The sequence below is a fragment of the Astyanax mexicanus genome, chromosome 6 (assembly GCF_023375975.1).
Source record: "Astyanax mexicanus isolate ESR-SI-001 chromosome 6, AstMex3_surface, whole genome shotgun sequence".
Taxonomy (NCBI): Eukaryota; Metazoa; Chordata; class Actinopteri; order Characiformes; family Acestrorhamphidae; genus Astyanax; species Astyanax mexicanus.
In genome coordinates, this window is record NC_064413.1 from 21696420 (window position 1) to 21721096 (window position 24677).

The 24677-nt window shown below is 38.3% G+C and overlaps 1 protein-coding gene across 8 annotated transcripts in view; it reads right to left on the minus strand.

The window, feature by feature from the left end:
• The window catches only part of adgrb1a (adhesion G protein-coupled receptor B1a), a 212807-nt gene that overhangs the window by 76048 nt on the left and 112082 nt on the right, over positions 1-24677 (minus strand). For all 8 annotated transcript variants that reach the window (XM_049480350.1, XM_049480345.1, XM_049480349.1 and 5 more), the window contains exons 7-15: positions 23300-23629; positions 23105-23206; positions 22257-22363; positions 21966-22160; positions 19847-19915; positions 17212-17320; positions 13314-13457; positions 4015-4090; positions 1575-1677 (exon numbers count right to left, since the gene is read on the minus strand). In XM_049480350.1, coding sequence (XP_049336307.1) covers positions 1575-1677; positions 4015-4090; positions 13314-13457; positions 17212-17320; positions 19847-19915; positions 21966-22160; positions 22257-22363; positions 23105-23206; positions 23300-23629 — 1235 coding nt within the window. The remainder of the gene's footprint in view (positions 1-1574; positions 1678-4014; positions 4091-13313; positions 13458-17211; positions 17321-19846; positions 19916-21965; positions 22161-22256; positions 22364-23104; positions 23207-23299; positions 23630-24677) is intronic.

Sequence of the window (24677 nt, forward strand, 5' to 3'; positions counted from 1 at the left end):
TGCTTATTTGGAAAAGTGTACACCTGCCTAATTTAGTTTAAAGAATTATTGCACGCTTTCTGTAAATCCTATACACTTTATTTCACTTCTCAAATATTACTGTGTTCATCTGCTATATGATATATTTAACTGAAATTGCTGATCTGAAAAAACTATTATTTATAAAGAAAAATAATGAAAATGATCAGAGGTGCCCAAACTTTTTTATACTACTACTCTACTCAACGTTTAGAGGTCCTATTTCATCATGTTTTTGTTTTCATTCATTTTAAAATGTGTAGTTGTGGTTTTTAGTATGAATGAATGCCATGTGAGCTGTTTTTTTTTAAGTGCCCCAGTCATTACTAGTGATAGGGGTCCTAATGAGTGGGTTGGGTAATTTGGCCGTGTAAATTGGGGAGAAAATGGGAAAAATTAGAAAAAAAAAAAAAGTAAAAATTAAAAATTGCCTCAGTGATCCGGTATAACACTACTTTAGTCTGGTGGATTTTTAGAGTGAGGGGGGAGAACCGATAGGATTTCCGCTCTTGCTCATGAATATTCAAACATACACAGCAAAAACAGGAGAGTTGAAATTTCAGAGTTAAACAGCTGAGAGTTGATTTTCGCTCTCAAAGTGTAATTTTAACTCTTTCAGTGTTAAAAGGTGTTCAGTGTTGGAGTTATTTGACAGAGTTGAATATTTCAGTGTTAATCCCACTAAACCCAATAAATACTGGCCAACTCCACAGAGATTTAATTAAACTCCGCCCAGTTAAACACGTTATTTGCATAATGGGTGTGGCCCCCAGATCCTAACCTACCATCAGTGTGAAATCTTGCCCACCAGGGCTACCTTCCATTGGGTATTGTGTTATATTTTGTGTAATGGTTGTTTGTCTAGCCAATAGATTGTAGGCTATAAGAGCAAGTTACCATCCTTTGTACAGTAAATTGTGATAAAGTGTTGGTAATGCATTAAGTAATATAATGGAAAATTACACGCTAACCTGTTCTGAATAATAATTAAATAATAAAAAGTCATATTAATTGACTAATCTTCTTCTAATTTATAATTTTTTAAAACTCTTTCCAGTGTTACTGTAACATTTTAGGAAGTTCAAGAAATACAAATGTGAGTTAAAAAGGAACTCTGGCAAGGTGTTAAATGTTTAACTATTTTGGAAGTGTTCATTTAACTCCAAAGAGTGTGGAGCTATATAAACCCTGAAAAAGAGTTAAAATCAACTCTGTGGGAGTTCATTTAACACTTGCCTTTTTGCTGTGTACTAACGTATCGCCTCTGATCACACTAAGAACAGTCTTTGCAATGTTATAAGTTACTTTGCAACATGTGTTTGCTTAGTAAGATCCACCGGAGATCCTATTTAAACCTATGTAAACACACAGAGGTGGGTAGCCCAGGTCCAGAAAGTAAAAATGGAGATTGAGGAACAGTTTCATGTGCCACTTTAGTGGAAGGACACCTTTAAGAATATGTTTGGTTTCATTAGCTTCATTCAGTGTGTACACAATGAAGTGAGATGTTCCAATATTTAATCTACTCTAGGCGTGCAGGTGTCGGTGCTGCTCACGTTGTAAAGGTGCGAGAACTCGATCTCCACTGGGGCCGAGAGGGAGCCGGGCGTGGGCCTGATTGTCACAGAGATCACCTTGGAGTTCAGCACTGTGCTGTTTCTGTAAGAGCAAGCAAAAGAACAAAACACAGTCAGAGGAAGAGTGGATGAGATGAAGGAGAAGGTGACCTTGTGCTTCCGGAAACCAAAGCCCTGTCTTGCATTTATGCATCAAATTAGGAACTGTGCTGAATTTCATCTGCAGTTGAATATATGAAAAACATATGTTTTCAACATTTTCACATATATATCCTCTCACCTATTTTATGCTCATATGTATGCAAATGCAGAAGCACATTAACACACACACAAACACACACACACACACACACAGCCTAAACAGGCCTTCATCCACCCAAACACTTCCTTTAACAAATGCATGCATGAAATAATAGTAAAAAATGCATGCAATTTTGTGAAGACTAGCAAAGTATTTCCCCCCTTAATTTAATCCTCACACATACAGCAATACTAGTTCACACACACACACACACACACACACACCTCCCTCTCTGATGCTTCCAAGCACACAATCTGTCAAGATGAGCGTTCCTGTCACCTGGTGTCTCTCTCTAAGAGCCACCACATTACCACATTCACAGAGTAAAAAAAAAAACAGCTTTAAAACTGAGAAGAACTGATAGCTAAAAAAAGATCAGTGCTCAGGGGTGGGAGGAAGAAGATAAAGACTGTTCAAAAAAGCTGCCTACACAATCCCAGCCCTCCTTCTACTGCCTCAGTCATCAGCTTCCAAACGCTCCCACCATCATCAGACACCGCTAACAATCGCAAGCTGAATGAATGAATTCATTGTGAGCTAAAAAAAAAAATTTAGTGCTGCAATTGTGCACGGATTTGTACACACGCGAAAATGAATCTTTAAGACCCTGTATGTTAGCTTACTAAATTTTTTTGTAAGTTAGCGAAATTTCCTTCGGGATAAATAAAGTATCTATCTGTTTGTCTGTCTGTCTGTCTATGTGTCTGTCTCTCTGTCTGTCTATCTATATATCTATCTATCTATCTATCTATTTATCTATCTGTCTATCTATCTCATAACTGCATAATTGCCATAGTAATATCAATAACATGCATTTCAAAAGGCTCATAAGGAGCCCCTAAGGTGTCATCAGGTGAGATCCTAAGGCAGGGGAATTAGATAATTAAGGCGCAGGAATAAGATACTAATGCATGGGAACGAGATCATTAAGGCGTGGGCACGATTTATTAAAGTGTAGGCATTAGTTAATTAAATCTAGCCGGAGAATAATAAGGCTTGCTTTTCTTTAAATTAATGCGAAAGTGAATCAGTTTCTTTTTATTTTCCTCTCTGAATGAATTAAGGTGATATGTTGGAGTCTCTTGCAGTGAGACATAGAATAATTATTACTATAAAACACTTAATTCTCATACTAAAAGCTGATTGGCTAAAGTGCCGTATGTATGTTCACTGTTATATATGTGAACATACCGTGCATACAAATAAACACAACAGACAAGATCATGATTATCAAAAATGATTGAGGTCATGTGTTTTTATTGTACGATAAATCGATAATGTAATTATCGTTGTGACTAGCACCATGCCAGTGCTGAGAAAGACTCAACAGCATACCTTACATTAACCCTAAAATAGAGCCCTGTGGGACTCCACAAGATTGACTACATGAAATGGTTTAAAAATTGTATAAACCTACATTGAGAAAGATGATGCGTAAAATTTACTCTAAAAAGAAAAAAAAGTTTCACAGCTTTCTGTATTTGCTTTTTTTAAGTTAATTTAAATACAGATAAATTTAAGTGACTTCAACTCGGTTTCAAGACTTAATTAAATGTTACATAGAGTAAATAAGTGAACTGAACTTCAGTCAATCCTTTCTTTTATTAAGCTTTACTTCATTTATTTTTGCTGAATCAATCCTTTCTTTTAGTAAACTTTACTTAATTTATTATTTTATAATTTATTAATATTCTTGAAATTAATTATTTTTTTTAGTTAAAACACACATATCACACTGTCTCAACACATGGATGGCATGTAATACATTCTTTTTATAAAGTATTATAATATATTGTGTATCATAAATGATTTGAGTAATATTGTATAAATTAAGTATTTGTAATTAGGTAATATTGTTGTAAAGTTTAGTAAAAGGAAAGATTGATTCAGCAAAAATAAATTAAGTAAAGTTTAATAAAAGAAAGGATTGACTGAAGTTCAGTTCACTTATTTACTCTATGTAACATTTAAGTCTTGAAACCGAGTTAAAGTTACTTCAATTTATCTGAAGTTAAATTTACTTTTAAAAAAATCTAATGCAGAAAGTTTTGTAAATTTTGGTCATCATTTTTTCAGTGAAGATTTAAAGGGTTAAAGACAGATGCACCTAATGCTCACCTTTGAAGAGACAGGATGCTTCCTAAGTTACGGTACAGGACTATGCCAGTCACAAATGCGGACGCCTCGTCTTCATCTGCAACACACACACAAATACACACACAGTGTCAGATCATTGTCTTAGAATTAGAAGTGTGTAGAGCTTTACTGACAGGATAAAACTGTAAAAGATATTTAATTATTTATTAAACTGTGCATAAAATTAGACTTTTTCAGTGCTGACTCTTTGTTTGGGTGATCATAAGCTTGATCCTTAAAGATCCATGAGAGCACCAATAGCCTTACTCTTTCTGGGTGGGTAAGACACTCTATGTAGGGTGAACATATTTTATTTACTCACCTAATAAAATAGAATTTTACGGATTATTACTTAACATCAATTCAGATATGATCGAGTGCTTTGCTGCCTCTGAATCCTGTCTGAATCAGGACACTCAGCGTATTTAAACCAAAAGCGATATAGAGAAAGCTAGGCTTATAGGAAAGTTTTCATAATTCATACACTGAGCGAACACTAAGGGACACACTTTTCACACGCATTCCTGGACAAGCTGAGAGATATAGAACTGTCAAGGAAATTGAAAAAAGAATGTGGGCAGATAGAATAGAGTAATATTATAGGATATTACTAAAAAATCTCCAACACCAAAGTTACATAGCGCAGTTAGCAGCATTGCCAGGTCAGTGTACCATCAACACAGTTCAGAAGCAGTGATTTTAAGGTAAAAATGCTGCATAATTTCAGCTTGAAAATAATAGAAGAACAGTAAATGAATGTACATTAGTAACTCTGGACATGAAAGGGTTAATGCTGGATTTCTTTTCATTCAGAAAACATGCAGGTCACTTGCTCTCTCCCTCTTTCCCCTTCGGCTCCTCACCCTAGAGCTGCCCTACTTGACTAATCAACTATAAAAGTGAACACGCAGCACACACGTGTACACACACACTCATACACACACACTCATAAACACACACACTTTCAGAAGTAGCTATAACGGCTTATATGTCCATGTTGGATCGAAGATGACAAGGCTGAAGTTGGTCAGTGAGCCTAGAACTGGAAGACAAACACACACACACACACACAAACACACACACACACACACACACACACACACACACACACACACACACATATACACACTAATATGACCCATCTGCTTTTCCAGCCACACTGATTCATCTCGAAATATTGAATTGTTAAAGTATAAAGAGAGAGAAATAGAGGAGAGAGAGAGAAATAGAAAGAGAAATAAAGAAGAGAGAACTGGAGGAGAGAGAACAAGAGAGAAATAGAGAGAGACATAGAGAGACAGAAATAGAAAGAGAAATAGAGGAAAAAGAGAGATATAGAATAAGAGAAATAGAGAGACAGAAATAGAAAGAGAAATCAAGGAAAAAGAGAAATAGAGCGAAATAGAGAATGAGAGAGAAATAGAGAGAGAGAGAGAGAGAAATAGAAATAGAGGAGAGAGAGAAAGATAGAGGAGAGTAGGAAATAAAAAGATGCAGAGAAATAGAGAGAGAGACAGAGGAGAGAAAGAAAGAGAGAAAGAGAGAGAGAAAAATAGAGGAAAGAGAGAAACAGAGAGAAATAAAGGAGAGACAAATAGAGAAAGAGAGATATAGAGAAAGAGAGAGAAATAGAAAGAGAAATAGAGGAGAGAGAAATAGAGAAAGAGTAATAGAAAGAAATAGATGAGAGAGAGAGATAAAGAGAGAGAAATAGAAAGAAATAGATGAGAGAGAGAGAGAGATAGAGAGAGATAAATAGAAATAAATAGATGAGAGAAAGATAGAGAGAGAGAAATAGAAAGAAATAGACGAGAGAGAGAGATAGAGAAATAGAAAGAAAGATGAGAGAGAGATAGAAAGAGAGAAATAGAAAGAAATAGTTATGAGAGAGATAGAGAGAGACAGAAAGAAATAAAGGAGAGAAACAAATAGACAGAGAGAGCAATAGAGGTTTAGAGAGACCGAGGAAAGAGAGAGCAATAAAGGAGAGAATAAGACAGAAATGGAGAGAGAGAAATAGAGAAGAGAGAAAAATAGAGAAGAGAGAAAAATAGAGGAGAGAGAGAAACAGAGAGAGAGAGAGAAATTGAAGAAAGAGAGGCTAAAAAAGAGACAGCTAGAGAGAAAGAAGTATTAAAGAGAAATAAAGGAGAAATATAGAGGTAACAGAAGAGTACAGACCAAACCAAAGTTTAGAGCATTGAAAGAAAGAAAGAATGAGAGGTAAAACATAGGGAAAGAAGGGAGTGAAAGAGAGAAGGAGAGAAGGATAGAGAGGGAGAGGCACTGTAGCCGTGGGCCTGCTGCAGAGCTCCTGTGGGCACAGAGAGGCTGAGTTAGTCTCTGGGGACAGTTTTATTTCTGCCTGTCTCCACTCACTGCACCAATCTGCCAAAACAGAACAGCCTCTGCCTCCATGAGGCCAACAGACGCCTGCAGGGCCAAGAAGCAATAAAGAAATACATAGAGATTCTGCAGGAGGAGGTGAAGAAGGTGTGGACGTGTGTGGAGGGGCTGTTTCAAATGGGTACAGAGTAGACATAGAAGTCTGTGAACATATGTACATTCTAATGAATATACAGCTCTGGAAAAAAAATAAGAGACCACTTCAAAAATGAATTTTTGCACCAGGAGCAAAGGCATAAATTTATCCAAAAGCAGTGTGTAGCAGTGTGTGGAGGAGAACATGCCAAGATGCACGAAAACTGTGATTAAAAACCAGGGTTTTCAACCAAATATTGATTTCTGAACTGAAATTTTATGAATATGAATTTGTTTTTTTTTGCATTATTTGAGGTCTGAAAGCTGTGCATCTTTTTTGTTATTTCAGCCGTTTCGTATTTTCTGCAAATAAACGCACTAAATGACAATATTTTTATATATATATACCACATTTTTCACACTATAAAGTGCACTTAAAATTCTTTATTTTCCCCAAAATCCTCAGTGCGCATAATAATCTGGTGCGTCTTATGTATGAATTGTACCAGTCAGGTTGTAAGGAGCAGTAAAGCCACTCCGCTGAAGTACAACAACATGCAGGTGTTTCAGTTAAGTTTCTCCAGCACTAAGGCTGGAGCAGCATTAGCATTAGCTGTGCTAGCTCTTTTTTTTTCTTGTTCAGAGGTGATTATATCAGACTGTAGCCTGCATATAAGAGACCAATTCAGTTTCTGAATCAGTTTCTCTGATTTTGCTATTTATAGGTATATGTTTGAGTAAAATGGTCATTTATTTATGTTTATTCTATAAACTACAGACAACATCTTTCCCAAATTCCAAACAAAAATAGTGTCATTTAGAGCATTTATTTGCAGAAAATATGAGAAATGAAAACAAGTTCATATTCATAAAGTTTAAAGAGTTTAAAAATCAATATTTGGTGGAATAACCCTGGTTTTTAATCACATTTTTCATGCATCTTGGCATCATGTTCTCCTCCACCAGTCTTACACACTGCTTTTGGATAACTTTATGTCACTCCTGGTGCCAAAATTCAAGCAGTTCAGCTTGGTTTGATGGCTTGTGATCATCCATCTTCCTCTTGATTATATTCCAGAGGTTTTTAATTTGGTCAAATTTAAGAAACTCATAATTTTTAAGTGGTCTCTGTTTTTTTTTTTTTTTTTCCAGAGCTGTATATTTTTTTGATAAAGGACTCAAATCATTAGAATTTGATAGCGAGCAAAACTATCAAACAAATCATTTGAAATCAATTGCATTTATAAGAATGTTTAAAATTCTAAATTATTGTCACGGATGACCCAGGCAGGGAGACGAGGAGGCGGACACAGGTGCAGGTAAGGCGAGAAGTTTATTAAATAAGTAAATAAACAAATAAACAAAGAACAGCGAAACAAACCAAAACAAACTAGGGAGACTAGAGAACAAGAAACTAAACAAAGCTAAGAACAAAAACAGGGAATAACTAAAGACTAAACACTAAGCAGGTGAATAGGGAACACGGAAACAAACAAGAGATACTAATGATAAACTAAAACCGGGCAAGGGAAATAAACAGAGATAAACACAGAGCTAGAATAAAACACGGAACAAGAAACTAGGTCAATAGGAACAGAGAAACGCAGAGACAGACAACGGGGGACAGTGCAAAGACCGACAGAGGACAAGTGACAGAGGAAGTCTATTTAACTAAACAGGAAACACACTGGGAGTGGAAACACCTGGGGAAGGGGTGGAGCTACAAATGAGACATGAGGTAATGGAAAATCACAGGCAGAACACAGGGGCACGGGTCACGTGGGACAACACAGGCACGAGGACAGACAGGAAACAGGGTCAGGCGTGACAATTATATAAAATTTTGCAAGTATATTATTAATGTTGAGATTTTAATATTTATATTGTATATTCCCGTGTTTGTGCACGCACCTTCTAATTAATGTATTTATCTCCATTTCCTATAGAACTCACCAATTATTTAGAGAGTCATATTGAAATAAATTGAAAATCTATGAATATGAAATATGAAATATTGAAATAAATATGACTCTCTGAAGCAGACAAACATGAACCTATTGACCCTCTTCAAACTGTATCTACCTGGCGGGTACATTTCATGTACGAAAGTGAGGAAAACTTTCTAACTAGCTTGTCAAACTATTTTTTTGTTCCGTAACCACTGGAGGTCTGAATGATCCTAAAGTATGTCTAATATAAGCAGCACTCTCAGCATGTCCTCGCTGTCAATCTGCTCCCAGCGTCATGGAAACAGAGCTCCCAATGGGGGTGGAATTTAGGCCTAATTGCTCTTGATTGGCTCCTGTTGACTCCTGATTAAGCAGCAACTGCCCTATTAGCATAGTCGCAGGGGAGGGAACTTCTCTAATGGTCTGTAACGTTGAGCCTGACAAACATTACACAGAGACCACCGCTATTAAACCTCAGCCCACTGCTCTTTTCAAACAAACAAAGGATAAAGACTCGCTCCCTTTCAATGTGCTTCAGTACAGGAAGCAGCGTTTCTATTTTAATTAATTAACTACTAAGGAAACATTAATTGTTTTTTGAACGTGAAAGTGATCAAGCGTAATCGAATTTAAATTAATAATGGGATTAAATGATAACAGTTTGAAAACATACTGTTTACTCCTTAGTTTACACAGTTCATGTGTGGGAATACAACTTTTAAAAACAGTCTTTTTTTGGTTATGTGCCATGGATGATAGGCCACAAATACTCACAAAGTCATGAGATGGGAAATATTATCTTGTCCCATGACTTTTGCCACTTTCCATGGAAGCTAAAGTAAGCTGTACTAATATGTAGATTCCTGCATTGAATGTGGATGTGATTTATGCCATCCACTTTGCACTGCACTGTCCACTGTAGGTGGTAATTCCCCTATGTTTTTTTCTGATTCACATAACTGTGGTTTGAGGAATGTTAAATGGCTACACAATGTAAGAAATAGAAGGTCTAATAATTCACAAGATACCACCTCACAACCTGCGAGAAGGCAGAAACGGGGTAAGCGCGGGGGTATCCGAGCGAGGCTAGCGGCTAGCCCACACAAGCCAGCTATCCCCACCATGCTTTTGGCCAATGTACGCTCTCTGGACAATAAACTGGATTACATCCGCTTACTTCAGTCAACTCAGAAGACCGTGAGAGACTGTTGTGTTTATGTTTTCACCGAAACCTGGCTCAACAACAGCGTCGCGGACCACGCCGTTCAGCTGGAGCGGCTAACATGCTATCGGGCGGACCGCGTGCTAGCTGACGGAGGTAAGAGCCGCGGCGGCGGGCTCTGTGTTTACATCAGCGATGCTTGGTGTCGGAACGTTGTTGTGGTCTGTAAAAACTGCTCACCGGTAGTGGAACTGATGATTATCAAATGCCGTCCGTTCTATCTACCGGGAGATTTCTCCGCCGTGCTGATCGCTGCTGTTTACATCCCTCCGACCTCCAACAACAGCGTGAGGAGTGAAGCACTGAATGAACTGTACCAGTACATCAGTGAACAGCAGACAGCGCTCCCAGATGATTTTCTCATTCTGGCTGGAGATTTCAACCATGCAGACCCAAAGAGTGTGTTTTCTGGACTTTTTAAACACATAGACTTTCCAACCAGGGGAAACAACATATTGGACCAGGTCTTTGCTACACACAGAGGAGCCTACCGAGCCTCCCCCCTCCCCCACCTGGGAGCCTCTGATCACCTCACCATTATGCTAATGCCAGCTTACAGACCACTGGTTAAAGTCACCAAACCAGTTCTTAAGCAGGTACGAGTATGGCCAGAGGGTTCCTCAGAGGCACTTCAGGACTGTTTCAGCACAACAGACTGGAACATGTTTAGAGAGGCTGCCACCCACAACAACTCCACAGACATTCAGGAGTACACAGAAACTGTCTCTGCCTACATCACCAAGTGCACTGATGATGTAACCGACCTCAAGACCGTCACTGTTCGAGCGAATCAGAAACCATGGCTGACAGGAGAGGTCCACAAGCTCCTGAAGGCTAGAAATGCAGCCTTCAGAACAGGTGACCAGGCAGGCCTGAGGTCAGCCAGGGACAACCTGTCCTGCGGGATCAGGAAAGCTAAGAGGCTGTACTCAAAGAAGATTTCCCAACACTTCAGTGACAGCAGAGACACACAGTGTTACAGTTTAGCCCGTGTCTGTCTTCTGTTTCTCCCTCGTTTGGTCTCTTGTGCTCCTGCCCCTCTGTTTTCCTGTCAAGTGTTCCCAGCCATGTGCTTGTGTTGTTGTTTTTGTCTCCTCCATAGCTCCGCCCCAGCCCTGCCCTAGCTATTAGTGTTCTCACCTGTGTCCTGTTTGTAACCCCGCCCCCTCGTCATCCCAGCCCAGGTGTTTCTCACTCCCCTCCTGTATTTAAGCCCCTCTGTTTGAATGTTCAGTGTCGAGTCTTTTGTATTTTGTATCCTGTATTTTGTATCCTGTATCCGATATCCTTAGTCTGTATGTATCCTTGCTGCCCGTATGTTTCCTAGTTTTAGTTTCTTAGTCTGTGTTTGTTAGTTTGTTTGCTGTCTGTGATCAGGTTTGTGTGATTCCTTGCTGTGTGTCTGTCAGGTTGGTTTTTGTTTCTAGAGTTACTGGTTTCTTAGTCTTGATTTATACTTTATTCTCATCTTTGTTATTTTAGTTATTTCAGTCTTGTATTTTTGTCTTGCGTTTACCCGTGTTTATTTTCTGTTTATATTCAGTGAAACTTTGGTTTATTTTGTTTGTTTGTCAGTTTGTTTTAGTTTGTTTAATAAATAAAGTAATTATTCTGCACTTTTGTCCATCCCCTCACCTACGTAACACACAGAACCTGTGGCAGGGTATCCAGTCTATCACAGGCTATAAACCACATCCACAGACCTGCGACAGTGACACATCTCTGCTGAACGACCTGAATGGGTTCTTCGCAAGGTTCGAGCCACTCAACAACACACCCGCCCAGAAATCCATCCTTCCTCCTGGTGACCAGGTGCTGACGCTGTCCCCAGACAGTGTGAGGAGAGCATTCAGCAGGATCAATGCTCGGAAAGCTCCTGGGCCTGACAACATTCCTGGCCGTGTGCTGAGAGACTGTGCCTGGGAACTCGCAGAGGTGCGGGTTGGCAGCAGCACATCCAGCATCACCACACTGAACACAGGGGCTCCCCAAGGATGTGTGCCGAGCCCCCTTCTGTTCACTCTGCTGACCCACGATTGCACACCAGCACACACCTCCAACCTCTTCGTCAAGTTTGCGGATGACACGATGGTGGTGGGTCTCATCAGCAACAACGATGAGTCACACTACAGGAGCGAGGTGAGCCGCCTGGCCTCCTGGTGCAAACACAACAATCTCTCTCTGAACACAGAGAAGACCAAAGAGATTGTTGTGGACTTCAGGAGAACTCACACATTGCACACCCCTCTGTTCATCAACGGAACTGCTGTGGAGAGGGTGAGCAGCACCAAGTTCCTGGGTGTGCACGTAACAGAGGACCTCTCCTGGAGCACCAACTCAGCGTCACTGGCCAGGAAGGCAAATCAGCGTCTCTACTTTCTCCGCAAGCTGAGAAGAGCTGGAGCCCCCACCCCCATCATGACCACCTTCTACAGAGGGGCCATCGAGAGCATACTGACCAGCTGTTTCACCGTGTGGTACGGGGCCTGCACAGCATCCTGCCGCAGGACCCTCCAGCGCATCGTGAGAGCAGCTGAGAAGATTGTTGGCACCTCTCTCCCCTCCCTTCAGGACTTGTACAGCTCCCGCCTCACACGGAAAGCCCTCCGTCTGGCAGGAGATCCCTCTCACCCACTACACAGCTTCTTCAGCCTGCTGCCATCAGGGAGGAGACTGCGGAGTCTCGGGGCGAGGACCAGCAGACTGCGAGACAGCCCCATACATCAGGCTGTGAGGATGCTGAACTCTCTTCCTGCTCTACCCCCCATCCCAATCCTGCCCCCAGCACACACTCACTCAGCATCCTGACCCCCCCACTAATAAAGTACTGAAACTCTGCACTACAATGCACAAAGTACTGGTCCCTTCCAAACGGACTTGCACTACACAACACCTGCACTACTGATACACTTGCACTGTCAATACGCACTTTAATTCCACTTAATTAAACTGTGAACTTTAAGAACTTACGCACCCATTCACTTTACCAGCCTTAAGCTATATACCATATACCGTATTTGCACTACTGTTATTTACTATTTTTACTGTCATTCCATCTCGATCACCATCAATATTGCACTATTGTCTTTCGTATGTTTATTGTGTCTTGCTGTATTGAACATATAGTGTCTCCCACTCTTTTATATTATAATTATATATCTATTTTTACTTATTTACTTATATTTATATATCTATTCCTCCCCCACACCACTGCACCTTGTTTTTGTCTCATGTATGTCTATTTGTGTCCCTGCTGTATTGTACACATAGTGTCTCCCATTCTCCTTTATTATATCTATTATCTGTACTTGCTGTAAAATTGGGAAGGAGAGTAACATAATTTCAATTCTCTGTATGTCCTGTACATATGCAGTATTGACAATAAAACTACTTGACTTGACTTGACTAGTGTTTTTTATAGACTCTTAACGAATAACTTGTGTTTACCTCTGTGTAAGTGAGCCGTCTATTTGTCATGCTGTTTGCAAAGTATTGCCAGCCACTTGTTTCAATAAGCATCCTTTTAGTATTTCTCTTCAGTTTCTCCTGTTTGGTTTCACTCATTTTTGTCTGACAGCGACAAACTGCATGTCTTAATTAAGTAAGTGTATAAGTAATGTGCTACTGACCTGGGTTGCCTGAAGCAACAATGTTCTTCGAGATGGTGACTCTGTCCTCAGAGTTTCGGGCCCAGTCCACCATGCCCCTCCACCCCTTCATGGGAAAGCTGATGTCAGCAGTGCCCGCCACGGGCCGCTTGTGAATACTTAACACTGAGGGCACACACAGGCACAGCTGTCAAAACAGAGACTGAACAGAGAAAAAAAAACTTGCAAAAAAAAAAAGAACTCTACACTTTGTCCTTGTGTTATCACTGAAGCAAAGCCGATAAAACTCTGCATCCCAAAATGTTTCAAATATATAACAGAATTCTACAATACTGTCTTTAATTGTTTTAAATGGCATATTATTTCGTTTTGTTATATACTTTCAATTAAACTGTACATTCATGAAATTCCTTTTTTAAATGTATAAATTCCCTGTCTAAGACCAACCAAAGCATGAATTAGTGTTAAAGTATGAGTAGATTTGTAATTTAGTGTTATGAATACACAACTAAAGCTTGAGTAGACTGATAATCACAACTATTAAAGCCTGAGTAGACTGATAAATCACAACTGAAGTATGAGTACACTGATAAATTACAACTAAAGCCTGAGTAGACTGATAAATCACAACTAAAGCCTGAGTAGACTAATAAATCTCAACTATTAAAGCCTTAGTAGACTGATAAATCACTATTAAAGCCTGAGTAGACTGATAAATCACAACTAAAGCCTGAGTAGACTGATAAATCACAACTATCAAAGCCTGATTAGACTGATAAATCACAACTATTAAAGCCTGAGTAGACTGATAAATCACAACTAAAGCCTGAGTAGACTGATAAATCACAACTATTAAAGCCTGAGTAGACTGATAAATCACAACTAAAGCCTGAGTAGACTGATAAATCACAACTATTAAAGCCTGAGTAGACTGATAAATCACTATTAAAGCCTGAGTAGACTGATAAATCACAACTGAAGCCTGAGTAGACTGATAAATCACAACTAAAGTATGAGTAGACTGATAAATCACAACTATTAAAGCCTGAATACACTGATAAATCAAAATTAAATCCTAAATAGATTTATACATCCCAACTGAAGCCTATATATAAATTGATAAATCACAACTAAAGCATGAGTAGACTGTTAAATCACAACTAAAGCCCAAGCAGATTGCTACATCAGTATTAAAGCCTGAGTAGACTAATAAATCACAACTATTAAAGCCTGAGTACACTGATAAATCAAAATTAAAGCCTTAATAGATTTATAAATCCCAACTGAAGCCTATATATAACTTGATAAATCACAACTAAAGCATGAGTAGACTGATAAATCACTATTAAAGCCTGAGTAGACTGATAAATCACTAATAAAGCCTAAGTGGGATGATAAATCACTAATAAAAAGCCTAAGTAGACTGATAAGTCACTATTAACCCTTTGATGCGCAACATGGATCAAAAATGACCGCTGAGTTTAATCGTTTAAAATTAATCGTTTAGTATTCAAGGTATTCCTTAATAAACTTCTTTTTGATCATCATACATGCTTATTTTATTTCTTCCTGTGTTACTTTTTGAATAAAATTATTATTTTTTATCACTACCCCTGTAATGCGCTACATAGGTCAAAAGTGACCTGCATTCATTTACTATGTAATTTCGTGAATGGATAAGGGTTTCTATGATAAATCTTTGTAATAAATTAATATATTCATTTAGAAATTAAGGTATTAATGTCTTTGATATAGAAAATAAACTGTTTATGTTGTGCCTCAAAGAATTAAAGCATAAGTACATTGATAAATCACTATTAAAGCCTGAGTAGACTGATAAATTGAAATACATAGGATTACATTAGCTTGTGATGTGTGGGGCTGAGAGGTCATTAGTTTGGAGACAAATGTAATTTCTGTGGGTGTCTTTTCTATTGCCCAACGCAGCAGAAATAAAGTGTGTACATTCCCACAATGCACTGGTAAAGAACAGCACACGGCCTCCACTCCCCCACTCACACTTATTTCTCCAACTGTGCCAATCCTGCTGAGCAGCCCACTGTAAAAACAGCTCATCTCCTGCCTGTCTCCGCCAGTTTGTGTGCATGAGTAAAGCGCATCTCCCACTAGTGCCTTGTGCTGGGGAGATGTGAGTATTTCACAGTGGGAATCCAAGACCTCTGGAACGCCCCAAGCTGCAGGATGTTGGTAGATGTGCGCACATGTACTTTCCCCATGAGATCAGCTGCTAAAACATCTCAGGGGAAAGTTTCATTCATGGTTCACGGACTAGTGGGGCTTTACAGCATTCTGAAATATATACAGGACGAAAAAAGGGTTCTGCTGGAGGGAAGCCACACGAGGAGCAGATTTGGTTTTGTAAAGCAGCAATCCCTAACATTTTGTTATTTTAAACTGAAAGCAGCAAAAAAATGTATATTTAATGGTATTAGTGTACTGGCATGATCATCCATGCAATGTCCAATATATTCATTCTTTTGGAATTCTTTACCAGAATGGTTTGGTAGATTGGTTGGATTTACGTGTTCCCTCAATTTTTACAATATTTCATTAATGAACAAAATGACCCAAACAATATACTTCAGCATATCGATCTGTGATCTACGATCGCACCACAGCAGTGCCAATATTACACATTACAGCACGAACCTCCAGTTTATTATTGCTTTTATACCACAGTCATAGTTCCACTGCTGCTTTGTTTGTAGCTGGACTGTTTGGCTTGTAAGCGCTGCACAGAGAGCTTCGGTTACAGTGCATTACCGGCTGATAATGTCACTCGTATTATACCATATATTTAATTCTTTGTTTCACACACTCATTGTGTATTTTGCTATTAAGGGACTTCCTGGTTAAATTAAGGTTTAATAAAAATATATAAATATATAGATTTATTTATTTATTGTTTTTGTAACTTTTCCACACGCTCTATGCATTTACACACTTTCACCAGAGAGGTCTCTAAATCCAAAATCTTACAGACTGTTGTCTTAAAGAAAACCTTAAACCCAGAAGAGCCCAGACCCATTTCTGAATATTGATACCAAATTCAAAATTGAATCATTTATAATTTTTTTTTTTACTCTTAACACATGACTCATGATTCATGTTTCTATTCCTCCTGCACCCCTGTCTTATAGTGCTCTCCAAGCTCCAAGGACTTCATTACCCAAAATGCACCACATCTCTTATTCACTCCCTCACATGACTGATCACTTATGGCATCTCCCAAACCACAATCACCTGAGTATTGATTTCACCTGTTAACATCACTATATATACCTCTGCACTTCACTCACACACTGCATTAGTATTAGATTGGTTAGATTGATTCTGTCCATCTTTACAAAGCATTTATCTTGCTTATTTTTTTCTTTATGGATGACTGTTTTTGTATCTTTGACCATGATTTTGTCTTGTCCTCCTATACTATACTGGCCTGCCGTGTTTTTGACCTGGACTGTCTCACCATCTGTTGTATGTTTTCTGCCTTTTGTTAGTGGGTTTTATTACTGATCTTGCCTGTTGTTGACCATGAATTGGATTAGCCCTTTTTTAAAGAAGCTCTTTTATTGTATCTTTACTTGTCTCATCTCTGTCGGGTACTGACATGGTTCTTTAGTAAATTATATTGAAGGACATCCTGCATATTAGTATTTTAAAAACAGACTTTATGAGATTCTTTACAATTAAAGTATTTTTTTCCAAGAAGGTGAGAAACCTTTAGATATGTATCTTTATTCTTTACGAGAACATTCTGAGAACTCTGAGAATATTGTTTCAGTGCTGGAAATGGTTTAAATTGATTAGCTATGCACACAGGTTTAAATGCCCGCAGGGGTGTATTATATAACAGACAGAAATAGGTTCAGCTGAAACAGAATATGATGAGACTGACCAAGATTGTCTGTGACCTCGTAGGTGTCCTGAAAGTCCTTCATTCTGAGGCTGATAACGTCCACAAAGTCCTCCACCAGACGAAAGAGCTCCTTAACATTAGGCCCCAGCTGAAAGACAGAAATGGATTGAGTTGAGTCAAGAATTTCAGCTTAATAAAGAAATCAAATTGCTACAAACCTAATTCAATAGATTATGATAAACAACATTGGGATAAGGAATCTTAATAAATGGTTAAATGAAAAATCTCATTTAGACAATTAACAAAAATGATTGGTTAAGGCATGTACAGAGATTAAAATGTGATTTTCGTTTTTGCTTTGAAGATACGGCTAATATACTGTAGCTAATAAGTAATGGTTTAGATAAAAAAGTGTCAATTGTTTGAAATACAGTATAAAGGAACAAACTAAACTCCTGGTAGCAAAGCTAGAAAACACTTGCAAAGTTTGCCCATTTAGTTACTGTGGCCTAATCAATATTTAATTAAATTAAATTAATCTTAATAAAAACAATATACTCTTAGACCAACCATGACCTAGCAGTATCAAAAAATGGAAAATAAGCAGTGATTCCATTCATTAGGTAGACAACTATGATACCATATTCATAATCACCGGTAATTCACAGGTCAGAGGCGCAGGCAATAACACGTAATAACATAATAACATGGCGCACCATATAACATAGTTACATAATTATCATTTTAACAGTCATGTTCACATCCTGTACTGTACTATTGGGTCGGCTATTAAATAATACCTGAATCTAACAGTTCTTACACTATTTTAAATATATATTTTTTTACATATTGTACATGTAACATGTAAAACTAATACTGATAAGTCATTATTTGTTCCAAAAACACTTTTCCAACTCAGTTTTCCACATTTTGGCCTCCCCGTTGCGATATTAACTTTTTTCTTAAATGTTGGCCTTTTCCAATTCAGGAATTTCTTGTGCGTTTTTAAAATGCAAAGTGCAAAAACTCGTTAGATGTAAAACCCTCTAGTGTAATGTTTTTTTCCTCAATCTATTTTTTATAAACATTAGCAAATATATAGTAGCAGTCAACATTTGGACACAGCTCTTCTCATTCAATTTCTTTATTTTTTGTTGTTCGATAATTTACTTATTTGTATTTCGACTACCCCTTTGCCTTGCCCTTGTTCTATTTTTCTTTTCTTTTTTTTTTCCTGTGTGTGACCTCTTTGCCTGCCCACTCTGGTATGTTTTTTATCTTTGCTGCCCTTTTGTTACTGACCTTGCCTGTCCCTGACCATTCTTCTAGGTTTAGCCCATTATTTTACCGTGAGAAACATGTCCATGTGACCGATAATGAAAGTACCTTTTAATGGTCAGTCACACAGAAAGTTGTTTCCTATAGTGAGATGTTAAAGAAATGATGGAAGAGAGTCTAAAGCCCTATCTGGACGGGATTAGTTACTCAGGGGGACGTCTGTAAAAAAAATTCACACTTCTACTCTGTGATAAAACTCTTGCATCTGGACTGCAACTAAAAAAACAGGAGGACCAGTGAGTTTTTAGGCTGTCTTGGTCACATGGCATCGCGTTCAGTAGCTCTTCCATTTCCACTTGCTGCGTAGCAGTGGACAAATAGCTATTTTATTAAACTCAGAGATGTCAGCCTGGACAGGAGTAAAATTATCTGAGGACCATGGGGTTCAGTAGGACATCTGAGAAAAACACATACATGGTCGTTCTGGATGGAAATAAAATCACAGAAGACCCCCGATTAAAGAGAAAATGACTCCAGGACCTCCTGAGAAACTAATCCCATCCAGATAGGGCTTAATTCTACATTTATACTGTATTTTTTATGTATTTGAACACCAAAAACCCCATCTGGAACCCTCATGGTGCAACTCTTCCCTCAGACTTGTTACAGGAGCTGTTCTGTTCTGATTGGCTACTCAGTATAGAACAACATACAAAAAATGTATCAAGGAGAGGCTTTAATACTGTAGATTGAGTTACTGAATGAAATCCGTCTGTTTTTTGCTGCCTTGTTCCAAATATGGACTTCCTAAAGCAGGATGTTTATTGAAAATGACATGTTTTTCAAAAGCAGCTAATTTAGCAATGTTCACCAGCAACCACAAACCTGGATTTAAGTAGTGCAAGGCATTTTTTTATCTTTCCTATGATATGATCTATTTGAAACCTCATTTTCTCTTTCTCTCTCTCTCTCTCTCTCTCTCTCTCTCTCTCTCACTCTGCTGAATATAAACCACATCTCCCCATAACGCTCATAATACACACACACACACCCTTCAAACAGCTTACTGACTCACACCCACTACACTCCTCTCTTTCTCCCTGACATTTCGCTAAAGTGTCTCTCTGAACACAAGTTTAATAACACGATAAGAACACCTACAGAAACTAAATGTAATAACGCATTAGTCATATACTCCTCGCTAAATAAAAGCTTTCGTAAATGCCATTCCCTGGCGGTGAAACTCCGTGCGAGAGAATAGCTGCACAGATAAAAAAGAACGAGGAGCCTGTTCCTCTTTAAACGCCCTGAAAATCACACAAATTGGTGAATCACGCTGGTGTTTGGGGCTTGTGTGGTGAGTAGGTACAGCAGGAGTGTGGGAGACAGAACCCACCAGTTGTGCTTCTTCCCATCGCTCTCTGTTCTCCTCCATCAGGAGATTACTGATGGACTGAACGAAGTTCTGCAGAGAAAAGAAATGAATGATTCAAAACAGTATATACAGATGCATCTCAAAAAAAATTACAATATCAGTGAAAAGCTGCTTTATTTCAGTAATTCAAAATGTTCAAAATGTGAAACTCATACATTATATAGATGTATTGGTACCACTTTAAAATAAGACTACCTTTATAAAGGGTTTATAAATGGTTTACAATTAGTTTATTAATGGTTACTAATTGAGTTGTTAATGCCTTAAAAATCATGAATAATCAGTTATAACAATATAGATGGCTGTGGCTGTGTCACTATTTGGCAAACAACAGGTCATTGTTGCCCTTTCTATATATGTGTTATAACTTACAACCTAATTATTAACCACTAATAAACTAATTGTAAACCATTTATAAACCCTTTATAAAGGTAATCTTATTTTAAAGTGGTACCGATGTATTAAAAAAAACACAGAGTGATCTATTTTAGGTGTTTATTTCCTGTTGATGATTTCATTGGCCTACAGCCAATGAAAACCTAAAAATCTTTTTCTCAGAAAATTTGAATATTATATAAGACCAATTGGTACTTTTGGCACTTTGGGCAGTGTGCCAAATCCTGCTGGAAAATGAAATCCTTTTGGACTTTGGACTTGATAATAAAACACAGTGGATCAACACCAGCAGATGACATGTCTCTCCAAAACATCACTGATCATAGGTAAATTTCACATTTAATTTGTAAATCAAGGGATCAGAGTCTGGAGGAAGAGTGGAGAGGCACACAGTCCAAACTGCTCGAGGTCTAGTGTGAAGTTATCACCAATCAGTGATGGTTTGGAGAGACATGTCATCTGCTGGTGTTGATCCACTGTGTTTTATTATCAAGTATAAAGTCAGTGCAGTTTTGTTTTGCCTGGAAATCTTACAGCACTTCATGCTTCCCTCTGCTGACAACTTTTATGGAGATGCAGATTTCATTTTCCAGCAGAAAGTGCAGCAACCCAGCTCAGATACATAAGCTAATAGATGTCTGTGCTGAACGACATCACCTTGGGAGTAATGTGAGGACAGAGAACATCCTCTACCCACCCAGAGAGAGCAAGGCCAATTATGCTCTCTCGGACTCTGGCTGCTGATGGCAAGCAGCATGACCAAGATTTGAACAAGCACGTGCACTAAAACCGAAGGATGTTTTTATGTCACATTTTATGATAATTATATACCAACAGAAAAGGTCCAAATTAAGTAATGAATTCTTTTTGATTTAAGATTCATTGAAAGCTAAGACATGTTTTATGATAAATTAGTCAAATTTCATGATAAATGAACCAACAGAAATACCACACATTTTTTATATTTTTGTAATGACTTCCATTGAAAGCTAAGATGATTTTACATCAAATTTCAGGATTAAAGGACCAATATAAAAGCTCCAAAATTACTAATATTTTCATTAAAAGCTTCCATTAAAAGCTAAGACATTTTTATATCAAATTTCAGGATTAATGGACCAATAGAAAAGCTACAAAAGGGCTTATATTTTTTGTTGATTTCCAGTGAAAGCTAATAATGTTTTTAGATAAAATTTTTACCAAAGGAAAATCTACAAAATTACTAATGAAATATTTTTACATTGACATCCATTGAAAGCAAAAACGATTTTTTTTTACCTTTCAAATTTCATGATTAATGGTCCAACGCAAAAGCTCCAAAATGACTTTTTTTTTTAAGAATGACGTAAATTAAAAGCTATTTTTTTTTCACGTTTTAAACTTTTATGTTGAATGAACCAATAGAAACACTTTAAAATTCCATTGGGTTCCATTAAAAGTTAGTACATTTTTGTCTGGCTATCTCAGTTGACAATGTAGTTAGTAAAAAGTAATTTCTTTGAATAAAACTCACTTATCAAGGAATATACTCAAAGTCATGCTATACTGATTAGACACTGATGATGTCAGATCTATCAACTGTAAATGCAATTCCATACATAATTAATTAGACAATTAACTATGCTATAGAAACAACATTAAATCAGATCAGATAGTAAAACTACAGTAATAAATTGAGACTGACCTTCATATCTGCACTGCTGGGGCTATAGTAGGACCTCCTGAAGATTTCTGTCATGTTCTTCAGGACGTCGACGATAGCCAGCAGGTCTCCGCTGTAGCTGGTGCCGTCACTGGAGGTCACCCTCAGCTTGGTCATTACCTCAGAAACTCCATCCCCCACAAGCCCCCTCTGAGCTTTCGACAGGTGGTCTCGGGTCTGAGAGAAAACCACAGACCGCCAGCTGTTTCTCTGAGAGTCGGGTATATTATGCGTGTATATAGAGTATTTCATGCACTATTATGGGATGCTCACCAGGGTCTGGATGCTGCGGTAGTCGTTTGAGATGCACTTCATGTAGGTGGGATTCTCCCAGAAGGCAATGCCCTCGTCATCCAGAGAGCAGCGGCGAAGAATTAGACCTGTGTTAGTATAAAAAGGATTTTACCATAAATACAGCCCGTTGCAAAAGTATTCGGCCCCCTTGAACTTTTCAAACTTTTGCCACATCAGGCTTTAAACATAAATGTATGAAATTGTTATTTTTTTGTGACGAATCAATAACAAGTGGGACACAATCGTGAAAGAGGAACAAAATCTATTGGAAATGTTAAACTTCTTTTTTAAATAAAAAAACTGAAAAGTGTGACGTGCAAAAGTATTTAGCCCCCTAAATCAATACTTAGTAGAATGGCGTAAAAAAAGCCTGCAGTTCATTTACTCTAGTGGAGCTGTCCCAGGTCCTGAAACTGCATGCTGCTTCAGCATTAATAATGAACAAGCATGAATTTAGCAGTGACGTGTACACTGTAAAACTTGCTTCCTAAACTTCCTATCAAACAACATCAACTTATTTCATTTGAGGAAACCGATTGCCTTAAATTATTTAAGTTATACTTAAAAACTCAAATCAAACACTTAAAACAAACACTTTTTTAAAGAGCAGCTATAAATGCAAGAAGGCAACACATAATATATTTTAGTTTTTATCAGCATTAGTGATGCCAAGTTTCTGTAATATTTAAGTTATGTTAACTTAATCATTTCAGTAATAAATCCAGTTAGGTTTTACAGTGTATGTTTGAGTAAAGTGTGTGTGTGTGTGTGTGTGTGTGTGTGTGTGTGCGAAGACAAAAACTGCAGTAATGGTTTGGCTCTCTTACCCACAGCATTGGGTGGGCAGCGTACAGCTGCTGTGTCTCCAGCAGGCGTTCTCTTCCAGACCACATTAGAGAAGTTCTCCTCGTCACAGATCTCGTGGGGCTCTTTGGAAGAGAAGAGAAGTTCAAAATTTGCAAAAAAAATAAATAAATAATCTACAAAGATGAGAACTGTGCCAGAACCAGTAGAACACACACCTGGGCATCTCTTCTCGTTACAGTGCCGCACTTCCTCCCGGTCTCCCGGGCACGACTCTCCTCCAAAGAACGGCCCGTAACACACTCTGTGCCTCTGCTGACTCCCTCCCCCACACGTTATCGTACAGCTGGACCAGGCACTCCACTGCTGCCACTGCCCGTCCACAGGACACTCCCTCAGGAAGCAGTCCCGCATCTGCAGCCACTCCCCCTGGCACTCGGAGCCGCCGTACGATGGGCCGTTACACTCGCGGGTTCGCTGCATTGTGCCGTTCGAACAGGACGCTGAACAAGAGCTCCAGCTGGACCAATCGTTCCACACACCGTCCACTGAAAAAAGAGAAAGAGAGAATTAGTACTTTAAGTAGAGCGAGATTTTAATTTAAATACATTCCAACTGTGTCAGATTGAAATGCTATTTTAAAAGTAAGATAAAAGTTATAAAATGCATCAAAACGTTTATATAGATATAAGAAACACTTGTTCACATTTATTGAGCTGTAGAGCTTGTAGAGGTTCCTAATGGTGTCCAGTGATAATTCACCCTATGCATCTTCAATATTTAAACACACACAGGCCATGTAGATTTCTTTGCAGTAGAGCAAGAGTGTTGATATCACTTCCAACAGCATCCCACAAATTGTCAATCAGAGATAGGTCCAGCTGCAGGGTTCCAGACTAACACAGTCCCACTGTCCCGGGGACAGTAATCAGGATAGAGATTTTGTGTGCGGTGAAAACCAGTTATGACTTGTTTGTGAGGACACTGCTTAATGGTTAAAATATGCCTGGAAACATAGAGTTTTCCGAATGTTTAGCACAGTATCTGTATATAGGTGGTACTGTCCTGTCTTTCAGCATAGAGACAATCAGCTTACAGGTAACGCTGCAAGAGAAGGAGGGGGGAGGAGTCGAGAAAGTAAAGAATTGATCATCTATCAGTCTGGAAAAAGTTACAAAGTCATTTCTAAAGCTTTGCGACTCCAGTGGACCAGAGTGAGAGCTATTTTTCACAAATGGAGAAAACATGGAACACTGGTGAATCTTCCCAGGAGTGGCCGGCTGTCCGATATTATTCCAAAAGGGCATGGACAACTCATCCAGGAGGTCTGTGTTAATGGTTCGATAATAAGAAAGAGTCTGGTTAAAAATGGTCTCCTGATAATTGAAAAAAATCAGTATGACAAAAAAAGCTATCAGTTTGTAATGAAATGTATAGAGGTTTTAAAATAATTATTTTATTCATTTAATAATAATAATAATTTATTTAAACAAAGATTTTTTTTTTCGTCTTTTTGTGTGTTGCCTCAGGACAACATCATGCAGCAAAAGACCTCGTTTTAAGCAGTGCTTGTTTTTCTTCTCCAAATACAATACA